The sequence below is a fragment of the Entelurus aequoreus genome, linkage group LG26 (genome assembly GCF_033978785.1).
Source record: "Entelurus aequoreus isolate RoL-2023_Sb linkage group LG26, RoL_Eaeq_v1.1, whole genome shotgun sequence".
NCBI lineage: Eukaryota > Metazoa > Chordata > Actinopteri > Syngnathiformes > Syngnathidae > Entelurus > Entelurus aequoreus.
The window spans coordinates 19,651,732-19,670,281 of NC_084756.1; the positions used below are offsets into that span (position 1 = coordinate 19,651,732).

General features: G+C 39.2%; 2 protein-coding genes across 2 annotated transcripts in view; one reads left to right on the forward strand and one right to left on the reverse strand.

The window, feature by feature from the left end:
• tamm41 (TAM41 mitochondrial translocator assembly and maintenance homolog) overlaps positions 1 to 8,280 on the reverse strand; it is an 8,992-nt gene extending 712 nt beyond the window's left edge. The window contains exons 1-6 of the mRNA XM_062038233.1: positions 7,840 to 8,280; positions 4,930 to 5,112; positions 4,761 to 4,853; positions 1,681 to 1,831; positions 117 to 262; positions 1 to 39 (exon numbers count right to left, since the gene is read on the reverse strand). The exon at positions 1 to 39 is cut by the window's left edge and continues 127 nt beyond it. Coding sequence (XP_061894217.1) covers positions 1 to 39; positions 117 to 262; positions 1,681 to 1,831; positions 4,761 to 4,853; positions 4,930 to 5,112; positions 7,840 to 7,977 — 750 coding nt within the window. The 5' untranslated portion in view covers positions 7,978 to 8,280. The remainder of the gene's footprint in view (positions 40 to 116; positions 263 to 1,680; positions 1,832 to 4,760; positions 4,854 to 4,929; positions 5,113 to 7,839) is intronic.
• A 688-nt stretch (positions 8,281 to 8,968) lies between these two features.
• The window catches only part of syn2b (synapsin IIb), a 209,895-nt gene continuing 200,313 nt past the window's right edge, over positions 8,969 to 18,550 (forward strand). The window contains exons 1-2 of the mRNA XM_062038236.1: positions 8,969 to 9,107; positions 11,215 to 11,312. Coding sequence (XP_061894220.1) covers positions 11,308 to 11,312 — 5 coding nt within the window. The 5' untranslated portion in view covers positions 8,969 to 9,107; positions 11,215 to 11,307. The remainder of the gene's footprint in view (positions 9,108 to 11,214; positions 11,313 to 18,550) is intronic.

The following is an 18,550-nucleotide window of genomic DNA, read 5'->3' on the forward strand; positions in this document are numbered from 1 at the left end:
CATCAACTGCGTGAACTGGCCTTCGGGGCTTTTGTCTACCTGGAGAGACACAGACGAGCGCTTTAAAAAAAACACTTCCCCGTTGGTTTTGCTCCATGGAGCTTGTTGTTTTTCACCTCCAGTCTTCCTTGTTGGGGTTTGTAGACCACTTGAGGACAGTCCCGCAAGATGTGATTATACAGAATACGAAAGTGCTCAATGTTGTCTCTCACAATGTTGGCCACCTTGGATTTATCCTCTCCAATCACCATCCTGAAATCACCTTGAGAGGACCAGACCAAATGTTTTCCATGATGGATGGGAATTCTCACGTGCAACAGCTGCGGCTGCTTCATCCATCAGTTTAATGAGTTTTCATGGTATGTATTGTGACTGGGCTTATACCGTATTTTTCGGTATATAAGGCACACTTAAAATCCTTTGATTTTCTCAAAAATCAACGCATAATGTTCGACATAATTCTGGTTGTGCTAACTGACCTCGAAGCAATTTTATTTGGTACATGGTGTAATGATAAGTGTGACCAGAAGATGGCAGTCATACATAAGAGATATGTGTAGACTGCAATATGATGGCAGTAAACAACACCAAAACTTTAAATGTTCCATTGAGAACACAGAACATTACACACGGCGCAAAAAATTGGTCGACATGTTTTTAGTACGACTTCGGTAAGCTATGAAGCCGCACCGTTTGATGGATTGTCGGCGCATTAAACATACGAGTATTATTATGGTGCGTGTTTAAGGACCGCAAAATCGCACCTATTAAGAGACATATTACCTGGCGTTTTGAGTCACAATATTATGCAAAACCAACTTTTCTTACCTTCTGGTACCTGCTGATGTTTATTTGGGATCTGCATAAGTCCTGAAAATGTGCGCTCGTCTGTAGTCATAAGCTTCTTCTTTTTCTCTACCTTATGTGACATTCATCTTCCGCTGTTGCCATTTCTAATATTAAGTAGCGTAAAGTTCTTATTTATATCTGTCAGGAGACTAGCTATCAAAGCGCTAAAAACTGTCGTGCGTTTACATAATTCACCCACGGAACTTTAGTTATTAGAGGGTTCCGGTCGGACGTTTTTCCACGGGACACATTTCCGGCGTTGTTGTTGCATTATTGAGCCACGGATGAGGAGATGCTGCTCCGCTATTGATTTACGTAAAGTCTGAATGTCATTAAAACAGTTAGCTCCATTTTTGACACTTCTTCCACTCCCGTCCTTGCACGCTACACCGCTACAACAAAGATGACGGGGAGAAGACGCTGTCGAAGGTGAGCCACGTAAATAAGACCGCCCACTAAACGGCGCATCCTGAGGAGACGCTCAGAAAGCGGCTTGTAAAACATAATCTATGCAACACTTTTACCAAAGAACCACCATTACATGTTATGTAGACCACAAGATAGTGTTTTAAATTTACAAAAAAACATAATATGACCCCTTTAATGCGCCTTATGATCCGGTGCGCCTTTTGTAAGAAAAAACACCTGAATAGATCCGCTCATCGGCAGTGCGACTTTTAATCCGGTGCGCCCTATTGTCCGAAAAATACGGTAAATTGATTCTCAATGTGATAATTAATGATGACTTAATTCACACAGTCATCCAACACTCCCAGCTACACAGCTGTTAAACATTTGTGGAAAATGTGTTTAGCTGTGAAAATACTTTACCAGCATAAGAAAGGCCAGCTATCTGCAGGAAAAGTTCCTCCTGGCTGAAACTCTCAGGCAGCATAAGGAAGGAGGCCGTCACCGCGCTCTTGAGGTTGGCGACAAGAGCGGCACGGAGCTTTCCGTTCTCACTCTGCAACAGCATCTTCACCTGCATAGGAGAATGTGCGTGGATACTCATTTGCGGTACGGATGTTCGGATACATACTGAAATATCAATACTGCAGATACCAAATCTTTATGCTCAAATATTGATCCTCAAATCAAAATATCGATACTTTTAATACTTTAATTCAGGGGTGTCCAATCTTTTTCCACCAAGGGCAGCATACTGAAAAGTGAAGGTAAGTGGGGCCATATTAATATTTTTTCATTTAAAAAAAATGCTAAAAACAGATATTGTGTTTAGAATATTTAAGCTTTTTCTCACTACTTATCAATTTTTTTGCTCTTTTTTTACTTACATTTTTACTGTTGTTTTTTTCCCATGCAAGAATAGAATAAAAATTATAATACGATTGTTTAACTGCATAACCTAGTGTTTTAAAAGTTCTGCCTGTACAAAAATATCAGTTACACATTAAACAGTGTTTATTAAGGTTGTTGTTGTAGTTGAGATAGGCTCCAGCGCCCCCCGCGACCCCGAAGGGAATAAGCGGTAGAAAATGGATGGATGGATGGATGGATGGAATTCAAAAGTTAGTATTATTGTATTCTTTACCTAAAAATCAAACATTCTGTATATTTTGAGTATTTATTTATTTTTTTGAGAAGGTGTTTTAGGTCAGGGGTGTCTAAACTTTTTCCATCAATGAATGAATGAATGAATGATCTTTATATGTCATTGTGCATGTACAGGTACAACGAAATTTAGGTTGCTTCCCTGAGGTGCTTTGCATTTAAAAAAAAGAAGAAAACCACACAATATACAGAAACAACACAATATACACAATATGCAATATACAATATGGCCTAAGACCACTCTAAGAGGTAATGTAAAAAAACAACAACAAAAAAACGAGACAATAAAAAGTATAAAGTGACTAGTAAACTGACTAGAGAGGAGTAATGCTGGTTCCCAGTGTGCTGAGGTGGTGGGAGTCAGTATTTCCTACCTCCTATGCTGTGCAGGCTTTTTATTGTGGATTAAATATGTAAATAAATATGGTAAATATTGTCCAGTTGGCGTGTAATCGCTGATTGCACAGTCAAGGGCCGTCCTAAGTAATTACTCTAAATTACAACTGGGCTTTGTTGTGATGAAACCACAGGAATGGGTTGTTCTACCAGGAGTTTGTCAACTTGACAGCCACATTTAGCCGTGTTGTTAGTATTCCGTGTTGTTAGCATTGCATGTCATTCCACATTGCTCATGCCAAAGGATGACTAATGTCATGTGGAGCTGATGGTGTCAAAAAAGAAGTTTATCAACAGCGTTTATCTCCACTTAGCATTGCCAGCTGCTGACAACGGTCTCTCAGTCACACCGTCCTGGTGGGCCTCGCGTCGCGTCTTTTGACATCGCTCACGTCAAAGGCTCATTAATGTGGAGATGTGTTATTGATAAAGCAGAAGTTGAAAATGAAGTCCATTAAAAAGTTGTTCTGCCAAAAGCTGGTTGAACTACATTGTCGCAGTGAAGAAAAGTAGCGCCTGTCGTTAGCATTGCTCACCCTTAACCTGGAAAAGCAAGTCCCGCTTGGTGAATATCTTCATCAATCATAACAATAATAATAATAATAATAGAAAATAGGAAAAACACTGCACTGTAATACATAAAAGGACTAATAGGATTTAATTCAATACTTTAATTTCAGCCCCTAATATGTAAAATATGCTTAATGTTTTTTCTAAATTTGCGCTGTAGTGACGCCGCAATATTTTAAGTGCAATATGGCGAGGGACAACTGTATTGTTCTTTAGAATTAAACCAAGAAAAAAAAACCACAGATATGACAAAGTTGTAGCATTTTAAGAGTAAAGTTGTTCAGTTACCAAGGGGGAAATTTCCGTGTAAAATTAAGTCGTTATTTTAACCCCCCAAATTTTTTATAAAGTCACAATTAAGCCCTAATTTTACAGACTGACTGTTAAAATCCAACCTACGTCTCACTACTTGCTTTATAATAGCTGGGTAATATGATAAATAAAGAGTCAAATAAATATTTTCTCACAAAAATATGTTTCTTTGCATAACAGTGACTTTATCCTCATAAATGTATGATTTTTGTGCAGTAAAAAACAAAGGCTTTGTTCCTTTTTACTTGTAATAGTACAACTTTAAAAAAAATACAATATGATGGTTGTTTTTCTTCCTCTTGTTGAATTACAAAACACAAAGCCAGTGAAGTTGGCACAGGGGCGGTATAGCTCGGTTGGTAGAGTGGCCGTGCCAGCAACTTGAGGGTTCCAGGTTCGATCCCTGCTTCTGCCAACCTAGTCACTGCCGTTGTGTCCTTGAGCAAGACACTTTACCCACCTTCTCCCAGTGCCACCCACACTGGTTTAAAAATGTGACTTAGATATTGGGTTTCACAATGTAAAGTGCTTTGAGTCACTAGAGAAAAGTGCTATATAAATATAATTCAATTAAATTCAATCAAGCAAGAATGGGGAAATAATTCCACCTGCAAAGCTTCAAAAATTGGTCTCCTCAGTTCCCAAATGTTTACTGAGTGTTGTTAAAAGGAAAGGCCATGTAACACAGTGGTAAAAATGCCTCTGTGCCAACTTTTTTGCAATGTGTTGCTGCCATTAAATTCTAAGTTAATGATTAATTGCAAAAAAAATTACGTTTCTCAGTTCGAACTGTAAATATCTTGTCTTTGCAGTCTATTCAATTTAATATAAGTTGAAAAGGATTTACAAATCATTGTATTCTGTTTTTATTTACGAATTACACAACGTGCCATCTTCACTGGTTTTGTACATTCTGGTAATTCTAAAAGTGTATTTTCCTAGTTTGGTCTGATATGTTTTTCCTAATGCTCCTTTTTAATGAAACTCAGCGTCGACAGGTAAGTTTGCTCCGTTAGCATGTGTACAATTACGGATGGATATTGAAATATTCAGATACTGACTGGTTTGTGAAGACGTCCTGCAACATACAAGGTTTTCCAGTGCATTAGGTCATCAATCAGAGACTCGGTGCTGATCACACCATATTTGATGATCTAAGAGAAGAAATGCATGGTTCAAAATCAGGACATCTTACATAAATAAGAGATTATTTGTGATGTTTTGTTTTACCTTCCCGTCCACGGGCACCAGCGTGTTGTAGTATACAGCAGCTCCGCGTTCACACTGTATGGAGCTGATCGTGATGGGTCCCAGGAGTTTAAGGATGGAGTAATGTTTGCGGTTCTGCAGCAGATTCAGGGTGTGCCAAGTGACCGGGTCATCCACCGCAAACACAAAGTCCAGCATGTTTTTCTGCAAGCACAGAAGTTACTTCGACTTTACACATCATAATGTTTTGTATAGACTGCAGAGGTTTCCTGACATGCACACGGCAACAAGAAATGCAGCGGTATCACTGTTGTGGTTGTTGTGTGGTTTAATAATTGTATGAATGCTCCAAAGCATTCACACATATGGTTTTCTACACCAAAATGCATCAATTTATTATTCAACTTATTATACCTCTTTATATTCTTCTTCTCCAGGTTTTGGCACGTTCTACCTTCCACATTTTCACTCGATTCAAACTGTCCCAACTTCAAACTGTTCAGCCTATTCCGGAATCGTGGGCTGTCCCTTGACAAATTCCAAAAATTCCCAGAATTCCAGGTTTTCCGGGACATTTTTCCTATTCAAAATGAATTGGCCATTTTTCAAACTTCCCCCATTTCCAAAATTTTGAACCTATTCAAACCATTCCTCCTTCAACACATTGCACCATTCTGGAAATGCAAACTTCCCCTTTTCCAAATTAAAAAAAATTCCAGGATTTTCCTAAATTCCTGCTTTTCCAAAGGCCTATATCCACCCTTTTTTTCTGGCGACTACTCCTTCCACATTTTTAAACGAATTTCAACCGTTCCACCGTCAAATCATTTCTCTTAATCAGGACAAAAAACTAGTTAGTTTTTTTTAACTGGAAAAATTCCCGGTTTTCCCGAAGTTCCAGGAATTCCGTAATACCCATACTTGCCAACCCTCCCGATTTTCCCGGGAGAGTCGCGAATTTCAGTGCCCCTCCCGAAAATCTCCCGGGGTCACCATTCTCACAAATTTCTCCCAATTTTCACCCAGACAACAATATTGCTACACCATCCTTCACTAGGGATGATGTTGGAAAACTAGCTAGCACAACAGTAACAGCCGACTTCTCTCGCCCCATTGTGCGTATCGATTCGCTACCGTGCTTGTCCCCTTCTTCTCCACAGTGTGCTTCACCGAGATGTCGAAAGTGAGCGGCACCTCGTCCATGTTGGGGATGTGTTTGTCGTCAATGTTTTATTTACAACGCACATAGCAGCACTATATGCTCACTGGGGGCGTGCCTTAAGCGTCCTTTACACACCTGAAACCTTCACCCTTTAACGTCCGCATGCTGTCCTAAGTCACGTCCGCTTTTCCTCCATATAAACAGCGTGCCGGCCCAGTCACATAACATCTATGGCTTTTGGAACTCAGTGCACACACAGGTGCTGCCCATACCTATGCTCCTTCAAGGGCTGTGCTACTGGCTGCGAAGCATTGCACCTTCAAATACAACCACGTGTAGAGGAGTGTTATGTGTGTAAATAAATGAACACTGAAATTTAAGTAGTCTTTTTTGTGTGTGTGTATATATATATATATATATATATATATATATATATATATATATATATATATATATATATATATGTCCTGGGCATGACATTAAAGTGCATCCGGCAGTGGAGGCTCCTCTATGGGGGTCTTGGGGCACTAGGAGGTTAACCCCTTTACCACTGTTATCCCAGGTGGCCCTTGGCAAAGGCCTAGTAACTGACTGCCCCCTAGCCAGGGATACGGTGAAGACCTCAACGGCGGAGCAGGCAGAAGACGGTAGATTTAAGAACTACCACAACGGCTGCGATGGCGGAAGAAGGCTGCAGCAGAAAAGGGTCCCCCAGTCGTCTTGGACTCCATGCCACTGGACCCTGACCCGGATCTGTCAAGGATCGTGTGGTGACTGTCTGTGCACCAGTCTCCCCACGTATATATATATATATATGTATGTATGTATGTATGTATGTATGACCCCCAGCGGGCCTTTTGAATATCTCCCTAATTCTGAGGTCTCAAGGTTGGCAAGTATGGTAATACCATTTCAACATGTAAAAACTAGAGATGTCCGATAATGGCTTTTTTGCTTTTATCCGATATTCCAATATTGTCCAACTCTTAATTACCGATTCCGATATCAACCGATACCGATATATATAGTCGTGGAATTAACACATTATTATGCCTAATTTTGTTGTGATGCGCCGCTGGATGCATTAAACAATGTAACAAGGTTTTCCGAAAACAAATCAACTCAAGTTATGGAAACAAATGCCAACGTGGTACTGCCATATTTATTATTGAAGTCACAAAGTGCATTATTTTTTATAACATGCCTCAAAACAGCAGCTTCGAATTTGGGACATGCTCTCCCTGAGAGAGCATGAGGAGGTTGAGGTGGGCGGGGTTGGGGGCGCGGGATTGAGGTGGGGGGTTAGGGAGTTGCGGGGGTGTGTATATTGTAGCGTCCCGGAAGAGTTAGTGCTGCAAGGGGTTCTGGGTATTTGTTCTGCTGTGTTTATGTTGTGTTACGGTGCGGATGTTCTCCCGAAATGTTTGTCAGTCTTGTTTGGTGTGGGTTCACAGTGTGGCGCATATTTGTAACAGTGTTAAAGTTGTTTATACGGTCACCCTCAGTGTGACCTGTATGGCTGTTGACCAAGTATGCCTTGCATGGGACATTCTTCAAAGTTCTACAACTCCCACATTTTTCATCTGATCCAAACCGTTCCAACTTGAAAATATTCAGCCTGTTTGGGAATTGTGGGCCCTACTTCAACTGTTCTAAAAAAAAAATCAATTTAACTTCAGCATTGGAGCCTTTTACACGCAATTCCTTCAGGAATTGCCTCATCTAGTTAGTATATGAGTTATGTTAACAAGGCATGTGTCACTCCTTACCTCCATTTGACCTTGGCTGGTCCCATGTTGTTTGAAAACGCCAGATCCGTATGCAAAAGCCAGACTAATATCCTGAGGGAACTGTGATAAAATCCTCCTGTAAAGCACGCCGGTGTTGTGCAAAGCTGGCAGAGTCATGTTAACAACACATCGACGAGCTTTACCCTTGTGGAAAACACACGCTTGTCAATAGGCAAGACGGCCAAGAAACAAGCGTGGACGACTAAACACGGAGCATTAAAGGTAAAGGTAACATTTCGGATTAATTTCTAATATATTCGCATAAAGTGCTAGCGTTTAATATTTGTTTTAAAGTTGAACTATGATCATCACTGCAATTTCCCTTAGCTTTCGGCGTCGCGTAAATTTTACGTCACAGCTCCTCTGCTCGACGAAGAGGATCATGGGAATTGTAGTGCGAGTTCTTTTCAAGGCTGTTGTTTCCGATGAATGACTTTACGACATTTTTATCACGATGACAAAGCAAACTGTGTGTCATAAATAAGGTAGGCTCGTCAATTCGCCGGTAGATAGCGGCTTTAAAGAATAAATGTGAGTTTACCAATTTGCGCAAGCATACTACTTCAAGTTTTTTTGGTGTTTTTTTTTTGGAAAAAATTAGTTGTTTTTATTTATTTATGTATTTTTTTTTGATAAATTAAACATAGCCGTATCAACAAAATATTACCAAAAAAAAAAAACCTTAATGCATTTAACTGCAAAATAAACTCAATAGTATGCTTCACATTCAAATAGGGATTTTTATCCCAAATCACTGTGTCCAAGTTTGTAAACATAAGAGTATACAATTCTGCCTGAAGTGCAAAACACTTTTCATGAAACAAATTACAACCACAGAAAACCAAGTAAGAAATGAGAAAAAAAAAACTTTACAATTTCAGAAAAAACAAAAACGAAAGTGTCGGGCTTGTCCCTGACAGTTTGGTTAGTTTTAGTTTTTCCTCTGTGTTTGTTTTATTTCCTGTCAGCACTCTTATTTTGGTTCAGTTTCCTGTTTGTCTCTCTGAGACAGCTGTGGCTGATTGGCTACCTGGCCACACCTGGTGTCAATCAGCCAGCTGCTATTTATACCTGCCCTGCCCTGCAGTCACTGCTGGATTATTGTCATTTCTACTTGTCGATGTCAGTGTAGCTGGATGCGGTAGCAGTAAGCTATATTCTGTATCTGTTTGTAGCTTGCTGTCTTTTTGTTCCTCGTCTTCCAGTTCCTGTTTCCCTGGCATCCTGTTTCCTGTTCCTAGTTCCTGGTTTGTGTTTTTTCTTTATATTTTTGGACATTAAATGTTTTCCCGCTCAATGCCTATCGTCATCTCTGCATCTTGGGGTTCGTCACCAACATAATATGACAGAAAGACTAAAAAAGACGGTTAACTTCAATCTTTTTCAATTGTTGAAAAATTGAACACACACATCACACATATTGACAATACACAAACAAATTACGGCACTGCAAATATATTTCAATTATTTACAATTATTTTTATTATGTGTGAATGTGGAAAAACTGTCAAAGCGCTTTGAGTACCTTGAAGGTAGAAAAGCGCTATGCAAGTACAACCCATTCATCATTTATTTATTTACAAGGTTGATCAATTAACATCCCTATACAAACAATGTCAAAGTAAAGTGACAATACAAATAGATTTAAAAAAAGAAAAATTAAAAATACAAATTAAAAATGCAAAATGGGCTTAACTTAAATTCCTCCGATAAAGACAATAATTGAGGTATTTTCTATTTTTTATCATTTTCCAAGATTTTATCAAATAATTTGAAGCGACCCCAAAAAGGGACAAGCAGTAGAAAATGGATGGGATGGATAATTTCATGGGAGAATTTAGGTTTCACTTTCAGAAATAGACCTTTATGTATGAAAAAAAAATAGCTTGCAACATATTGATGATAATCATTTATAGATTGTTATATTTCATAAATATGCCAAATGTTATATATTGTATCATAAATGGGGACATGTCTATGCCTTTGTCTTTCAGCCAAATCCCAAAAATGAATTAATAAAAGTAAATAATTCACATTTTCCTTCGCCCCGCAACCTCGTAAGGGATAAGCGGTAGAAGATGGATGGATGGACATTTTCCTTAGCATATAGATATAACAGTTGCCAGCCATATTGTTAAATTTAAAAAAAAAAAAAAAAATCACTGTTATTATTTGAAATATAATTTCTTGAACTTAAAGAATAATTGGATATGTTATATACTTCAACACAGCAGGCACAAGACATTTAAAAAACGTTGAGAACATGTTGAATTAGGTCCCGACGTTTAGCAACTCAAACCTAACGTTGAAACATGCTTTTTGACAATGTTTAATCAATGTTGGGTTTTGACGTTGAGTCGACCTATTAATATTCTACAACACAAATACAACATTGAATTAACATGCTTTTTGACTACGTTTATTCAATGTCAGGTTGTGCCGTTGATTTGACCATTGAAATTTGGTCATTTCCCAACCAACAACGTGGATCCAACGTTGGACATGAATGTCGTCTCAATTTACAAATACAACCTATTTTTGCAACGTTGTTCAGAAGTCAGTTTTAAAAAAACATATGTATAATCAACGTTGGATCAATGTCTTGTGCCTGCTAGGAATCTAACTGTTTAGTTCGCATTTGACCTTATTCACCAGTTTATCTTAATGTTACAATTATTACACTAATATAGTTTTTCGGAGATCTACACGTAACCCAAACTTTTTGACTCGGGGGGCCGCATTGGGTTAAAAAAAATTGGCTGGGTACTCCTCTTGACAAAATTGGTGCAGTTCAGCTAAATGTGTTGGTTTTCTGACATGGACTTGTTTCTTCCGCATTTTCCACACGTTTAAGTCAGGACTTTGGGAAGGCCGTGCTAAAACCTTAATGCTAGCCTGATTTAGCCATTCCTTTACCACTTTTGACGAGTGTTTGGGGTCATTGTCCTGTTGGAACACCCAACTGCGCCCAAGACCCAACCAATTTTGTCAACCAGAAGCTTTCCAGAAGCTTGTGGATGGCTACCAAAAGTGCCTTATTGCAGTGAAACTTGCCAAAATATTAACATTGCTGTATGTATACTTTTGACCCAGCAGATTTGCTCACATTTTCAGTAGACTCATAATAAATTCATAAAAGAACCAAACTTCATGAATGTTTTTTGGGACCAACAAGTATGTGCTCCAATCACTCTATCACAAAAAAATAAGAATTGGAGAAATTATTGGAAACTCAAGACAGCCATGACATTATGTCCTTTACAAGTGTATGTAAACTTTTGACCACGACTGCAAGTGTTCCATTCCAAGATGTTTTTTTTTTATTAATACATATTTAATGTCCCCCTATGACAGTTCACCATGCATCTGCTGTCCACTTCATGTCCAGGATGAGACCGTCTTCCTGGAAAGCGCCAATAGCCAATCTTCCCGAACAAATGCATTTTGATGAGGTCAGTCCACGCTAATGAGTAATAATGACCTCCCTCATTGTGTACTGTAAGTGCCTTGTTAATCAGTGATCTACCAGTAGAGCAGATAAACATATTTTCCACCCTGCGGGGGATCACGGAAGTGTCAAATTGAAGCTTGTTAACCTGAATGTTTTGTTTTGGTGGTTTCCATGCTGTTGATTAAGGGTGCTTAATTTCCAATTGACTAGAAAACAAATGACTTTCGAGGCCTTTATCTGCTTTGGGGAATCAATTAAGCAGGTAATTGTTGTTGTGACTCATGGTTGAGTAGTACACATTTCGGAGTATATATTATTTCATACGGGCTGAAAATACCAATGCACGGTAAATTTTCATCAGATGCGAACAAGGCAAGAACCACAAGAATCTTTCCAGCTATTGTGCAGCCGTTGCCATGGCGATTACCATTGCTGTCTTGGTGCCTGGTGATGGAATATCAAAAGATATGGCACCATTAACCACGCACGCACATTTATGTGCATGCACAGATGTTCCTACCCCTTCTGGGAAGAAGGACGCATCCTCTTTAATCTCTGCATCGTCTTAGGGAACATTTGCAGATCACCCCTAATGACCAAAACATTTTTACTGTCTATTTAGGGATGTGCTGTTTCTTCTCTTCATGTAATTTAACAAAGTCCAGTACAAAGGCTCTGTCTGAAATTCTGTCTTTACAGAACACAATAATGTCCAGTATTACATAACAAGAGGGCAGATAAATATAATATTCTTCCATCTGCTCCTTTCTGATCATGGAAATGTAGAAGAAACCAAAAAACAATGAAAGTGTGAACTGTATGTGGCATGCATATATGCATTTTCATGAAAGGAATAAAAAAATAAATGTTAATGATGAATAATGTCCAGTTATGTCATAGAGGTGTCAGTAACAGGCAGTACTACCACAACAACAATAAACACAGCTTTAAATGAGCTCTAGCACCAACCATTCTGGTGCAAATTAAGGTCATGTTTTGCTTTGACGGCCAACCGGTGGTCTTGCGCACACGTGTTATATAACGTCTCGGTTTGTGAATAAAAAAATTAAAAAAAAAAAATTGGTGCTATGCGTCCATGTGTGCCATGCAAGATGTAGGCCAAGAGGAGGCTCTGCATGTCGTTTCAGTTCACATGGCAGCTCGGTGACTCACTGCCGCGCGCTCACGCTTCACTGAGCACCGGCCGGGGGGCGCTCTTCTGGGCTGGGCTCATCGTGACTCGCCTCGAAATGTGCAAAACCTACGCGGAGAGTGAGAATAAAAGGATGCAATCAGATCTGCAGTCTTTGATGAATTAATTCTCCTGTTCAAACACAGTGATTATTGTACAAGACCCAAAACCAGTGAAGTTGGCATGTTGTGTAAATGGTAAATAAAAACAGAATACAATGATTTGCAAATCCTTTTCAACTTATATTCAAATGAATAGGCTGCAAAGACAAGATATTTAATGTTCCAACTGAGAAACTTTTTTTTTTTTTTGCAAATAATCATTAAGTTAGAATTTAATGGCAGCAACACATTACAAAAAAGTTGGCACAGGGGCATTTTTACCACTGTTACATGGCCTTTCCTTTTAACAACACTCAGTAAACGTTTGGGAACTGAGGAGACCAATTTTTGAAGCTTTTCAGGTGGAATTATTTCCCATTCTTGCTTGATGTACAGTTTAAGTTGTTCAACAGTCCGGGGGTCTCCGTGGTGTATTTTAGGCTTCATAATGCACCACACATTTTCAATGAGAGACAGGTCTGGACTACAGGCAGGCCAGTCTAGTACCCGCACTCTTTTACTATGAAGCCACGCTATTGTAACACGTGGCTTGACATTGTCTTGCTGAAATAAGCAGGGGCGTCCATGATAACGTTGCTTGGATGGCAACATATGTTGCTCCAAAACCTGTATGTACCTTTCAGCGTAAATGGTGTCTTCACAGATGTGTAAGTTACCCATGCCTTGGGCACTAATACACCCCCATACCATCACAGATGCTGGCTTTTGAACTTTGCGCCTATAACAATCCGGATGGTTCTTTTCCACGACGTCCACAGTTTCCAAAAACAATTTGAAATATGGACTTGTCAGACCACAGAACGCTTTTCCACTTTGCATCAATCCATCTTAGATGATCTGAGGCCCAGCAAAGCCGGCTGCGTTTCTGGGTGTTGTTGATAAATGGCTTTCGCTTTGCATAGTAGTGTTTTAACTTGCACTTACAGACGTAGCTACGAATAGTAGTTACTGACAGTGGTTTTCTGAAGTGTTCCTGAGCCCATGTGGTGATATCCTTTACACACTGATGTCAGTTTTTTGATGCAGTACCGCCTAAGGGATCGAAGGTCCGTAATGTCTTCGCTTACGTGCAGTGATTTCTCCAGATTCTCTGAACCTTTTGATGATATTACGGACCGTAGATGGTGAAATCCCTAAATTCCTTGCAATAGCTGGTTGAGAAATGTTGTTCTTAAACAACTTGCTCACGCATTTGTTCACAAAGTGGTGACCCTCGCCCCCTCGTTTGTGAATGACTGAGCATTTCATGGAAGCTGCTTTTATACCCAATCATGGCACCCACCTGTTCCCAATTAGCCTGTTCACCTGTGGGATGTTCCAAATAAGTTTGATAAGCATTCGTCAACGATCTCAGTCTTTTTTGCCACTTGTGCCAGCTTTTTTGAAACATGTTGCAGGCAATCAAATTCCAAATGAGCTAATATTTGCAAAAAATTATAAAGTTTTCCAGTTCGAACGTTAAGTGTCTTGTCTTTGGAGTCTATTCAATTAAATATAGGTTGAAAAGGATTTGCAAATCATTGTATTCTGTTTTTATTTACCATTTACACAACGTGACAACTTCACTCGTTTTGGGTTTTGTACATGCTGTCAACACAAATCAACAAAAGTGGAGCATCAGTCATCATCAGTAGACCTTTTCATAAAGAGTACCAGCTGGTGTTGGTTGGTGTTTTTTAAGATTACACTGTCACAGCAAAAACTGAGCATTAACATTGTAAGTCGTGCGCGGAAGTAAATAAGCTGCAGGAGGCTGACAAGTCGTGATTGAATTGCAGCTACTGCCATCTTGTGAAGATGATTAAAACTACATCACCGGGAAGTAGCCAACAGCCACAGGCGTCTTATCAGTTAATTACAGTAGAGACTCCAACGGTTATTTTCTTTTGGAGGGGTGACCATAAGGGACTTGGCGGTTAATTTAATAGAGGCATTCATCGGGGTATTTACATCAGGCACACGTTAGTCCAAATAAATCCAAAGAAAAAAAAAATAAAGTCCAAAGAATAACAGATTTCTGTAATATACTTAAACTGTAAGCAGTAAATAAAACATGACCATGTCCACGGGTATTTAAATATGTTCTATGTTGTAATGCAGAATTGCAATCCAAGACAATTATTGAAATACATTTAGGTTGTAAAATTCCAGAAGGGGATTAAAAAAATAAATAAAACAATTTAAGTCTCAAAAAACCATCGCCAGGACTTTTACAGAGCGTGTAAGATCTAATCAGTTCAGCGAGCATAAAAAAAGATGAACTCTGTTTAGTTTTTTCTTTGTATTTTTACAATACATTTTCCAAAAGAATGACCTCAACAAGCACTGATAAGCAGTGTTTGGAAAATTACTTTTAAAAAGTAATTAATTATAGTTACTTTGTTAAAACAGTAATTTAGTTACTAACATAATTACTCTTTAACATAATTACACTTTAATAAATGTAATTAATTACGAGGGAAAGTAATTAATGTGTTACTTAAAAAAAAAACTTACAGTATAAGGCCTACGCAGTTGAGACGTTTCATGAGAGCAGAGTGTATGTGTGTGCCTTTGAAAGGCGGTGCCTGTTGCCAAGTGACGTGTGACGTTGGCGACAGTGTTAAGCAGGATTTTTGCTTAGTTTTGTTTGTTAGCTTAGCTGCAGCAGTTTGCCGGCAGTTAAGGCACCTCTGTTGACTGGATTGTGTGACCTCTGGTTAATAAAGAGATTGAATTTGCTTCGATGGCTGTCAAATCTTCTTATCAACAAACGGGGTATTGTAGGATTGCAAGCGTGTCACTTCATTGATTCATTACTCCCACGTAGTAGTAGTGTGTATTAAGTTTAGTTTAGTTTCAAGTTTATTCACAATACCATAGAACAATTGCAATAGTAGTGAATATCATTTAAGGATGTTGGTAAGTGAAAGGGTCCCCCAAATAAGCTAGAAGAAGCTTTTGGCAGGGGGTCTAGAGGACAGTATATATATTGGAGTGCTGAAACATGGTGGCAAGCACAAAAAAAACGCTATATGATAAACACAAAATAATAGTACTAAAGCAAGTATACACATACATACATACATTCATTCAACCATGCAAAACCCAACAGTAGTCTACCCCACATGAGGCATTAGAGATAGGTGGTTAATAGGTAAGTTTTCAGTTTCTTTTTGAAGTTGGAGAATGAATACAGCATCTTGAGGCTCTCATGAAGCCAGTTCCAAATCTTTGGTCCCCTGCATACAACACTTCGAGCGGTACAATCCAGTAGACGATGTTTACCTGATATCAGATCTAAGTTACGAGTGTTGTGGGCATGCTGGGGATGGTAGATAGGAACCAAGCTACAGAGCCTAAGATTCAGCCTGTGGATGACTTGATAGGTTAGACAAGCATTGTGATATATATTGAACTCTGTCAGACTTAAGAGATGATAATTATGGAATAGATGTCGAGTGGGGGCATTAAACTTGGACCATGACAGGGCCGGTATGATTTTCTTTTGCATGGATTCTAATTTGTGAAGGTAGGTAGGGAAGGTTACAGTAGTTTAGATGTGGTTCAAAGAGTTTTATATAGGGTAAGTAGAGCATAAAGAGGAAGATAATGACGAAGGTGAAAGAACAGGCCAACATATTTGGATAATTTGTTTAACAGATGGCTAATGTGATATTTGAAATTGAGATATTCGTCAATGACATGTGTTCATGTATTACTGTTTGCTGTGTGATGTTGCCTCCTTCTATTTGATATCAAGTTCATTAAGTGTGGTGCTGCTTGTTGCTTTCATTTGTAAAAAGATACTTCCTGCATTGATCTTGCTGTGCCTCTGACACTGTCATGTTGATATACAACCACATCAAAAGTAGCGTGACAGGTTGCATCAAACGTATTGGTAACAATGTCGTAACATACATAAAAGTAGTTAGCTAGATTACTCGTAACACTGTTAGTAACGCTGTTATTATGAACACTGCTGATAAGAAGAGTATAGTCAGGAAATTATAATCAAAACCAGCATTTCAAGATTTTGCGTGTCGATTATTTAGATTTTTCCCCCTCTTTAATTATCTCTACTAATACACCATTCACTTGAAACATAGCAGCCAGAAACCCAGCAGAAGAAGATCAAGTAACACTGTCCCAGGCAGTCCGCTACACAGAAGCATCATGGAGGTTTATTGAAACACTGAGCCAACAGTACAATGTCAGCAGCTTATAGCCAAAGAGATTTTAGTCTTAGTTGTTTGGACACACTTTTGTTACGGTACAGGGGGAAGAAGGCGGCACAGAATGCAGGACGTCATTTAGCTCTATTTATTATAATGTACAATCTGAGATGAGGCGTGTAACCAGAGGTGGGTAGAGTAGCCAGAAATTGTACTCAAGTAAGAGTACTGTTACTTTAGAGATGTATTACTCAAGTAAAAGTAAGGAGTAGTCACCCAAATATTTACTTGAGTAAAAAGTATGTTGTGGAAAAACTACTCAAGTACTGAGTAACTGATGAGTAACCTGTTCGTTTAATGATGACGGCAACAAATAATGCACAAAAACATAAAAATAGCAATGATCCAAATCAGAGCCAGGAATATCTCTTAAGCAACTAAAACAATAATATATATTAAGTAATAATACATTAAAATAAAAAATTTAAGGCAAATTGAGCCACAATAACTTAACAGCACCATAGGCTCAGTAGGCAGAGATTACAAAGGAAAATAACAAGTTAGCCTTTACGCACACCATAAACTGATAGGTGTGGACTGCACCTGGGAACACACTGATTTGTTTGTTTGTTTGTTTGTTTGTTTGTTTGTGTGTGTGTGTGTGTGTGTGTGTGTGTGTGTGTGTGTGTGTGTGTGTGTGTGTGTGTGTGTGTGTGTGTGTGTGTGTGTGTGTGTGTGTGTGTGTGTGTGTGTGTGTGTGTGTGTGTGTGTGTGTGTGTGTGTGTGTGTGTCTGCGGTGCGTTAATAAATGTCCCCACACGATGTACATTTGACAGTGATTCATAGCAGGGAAGCTAACATCAGCCTACGGTGACAGCCAAAATATCTACTAACGTTACTTACCGCGATGTGCTTCCTCAAATTTGACGTTGAGTTCATGTAAGCTTAAGCTTGTTAATCTGTTTGATTGGTGAAACGGAGTGAAACGTCACCAGTGACTGCATGTGATTGGTGAAACGCAGGCATGCGATAGATCCTACTTTGAAGGTCTGTCTGACAAACCAAAACAAACAAAGCGTGCATTAACAGATCGATAAAAATCAGTAGCGAGTAGCGAGCTGAATGTAGATAAATGGAGCGGAGTAAAAGTAGCGTTTCTTCTCTATAAATATACTCAAGCAAAAGTATGTTGCATTAAAATTACTCTTAGAAGTACAATTTATCCCAAAAGTTACTCAAAAGGATGTAACGGAGTAAATGTAGCGCGTTACTACCCACCTCTGCGTGTAACTAATCCAAACTGTGTATGTGTGCGACTATGTAGTGATTATATGTTGAGTGTTACCGGGAGTTGTTGAAGGTGCGTGTTGAGTGAGAGGCGGAAGTCCAGATAGGGCAAGGCAGGCTCGGAAGACCAGAGACAGGCGGAAGGTCGAGGTCTGGAGCGAGGCGTCGTGGTCAGAGGGCAGGCGTGAGGTCGAGATCCACAAAGGCAGCAGAGAGTCCAGAGGGGATCCGGGAAGACGAGACACACAGCTCAACAACGGGGAAGGAAGACGGGAAGCTGGATGACGACACAACACAGGACACAATAAGCACGACGGGGAAGAACACAAAGAGCGAGAGAGTGAGTATAGAGCAGTGGTTCTTAACCTTGTTGGAGGTACCGAACCCCACCAGTTTCATATGCGCATTCACCGAACCCTTTTTTAGTGGAAAAAAAAATATATATATATTTTTTTTTTTTCAAATTCCAGACAAAGTTATACAC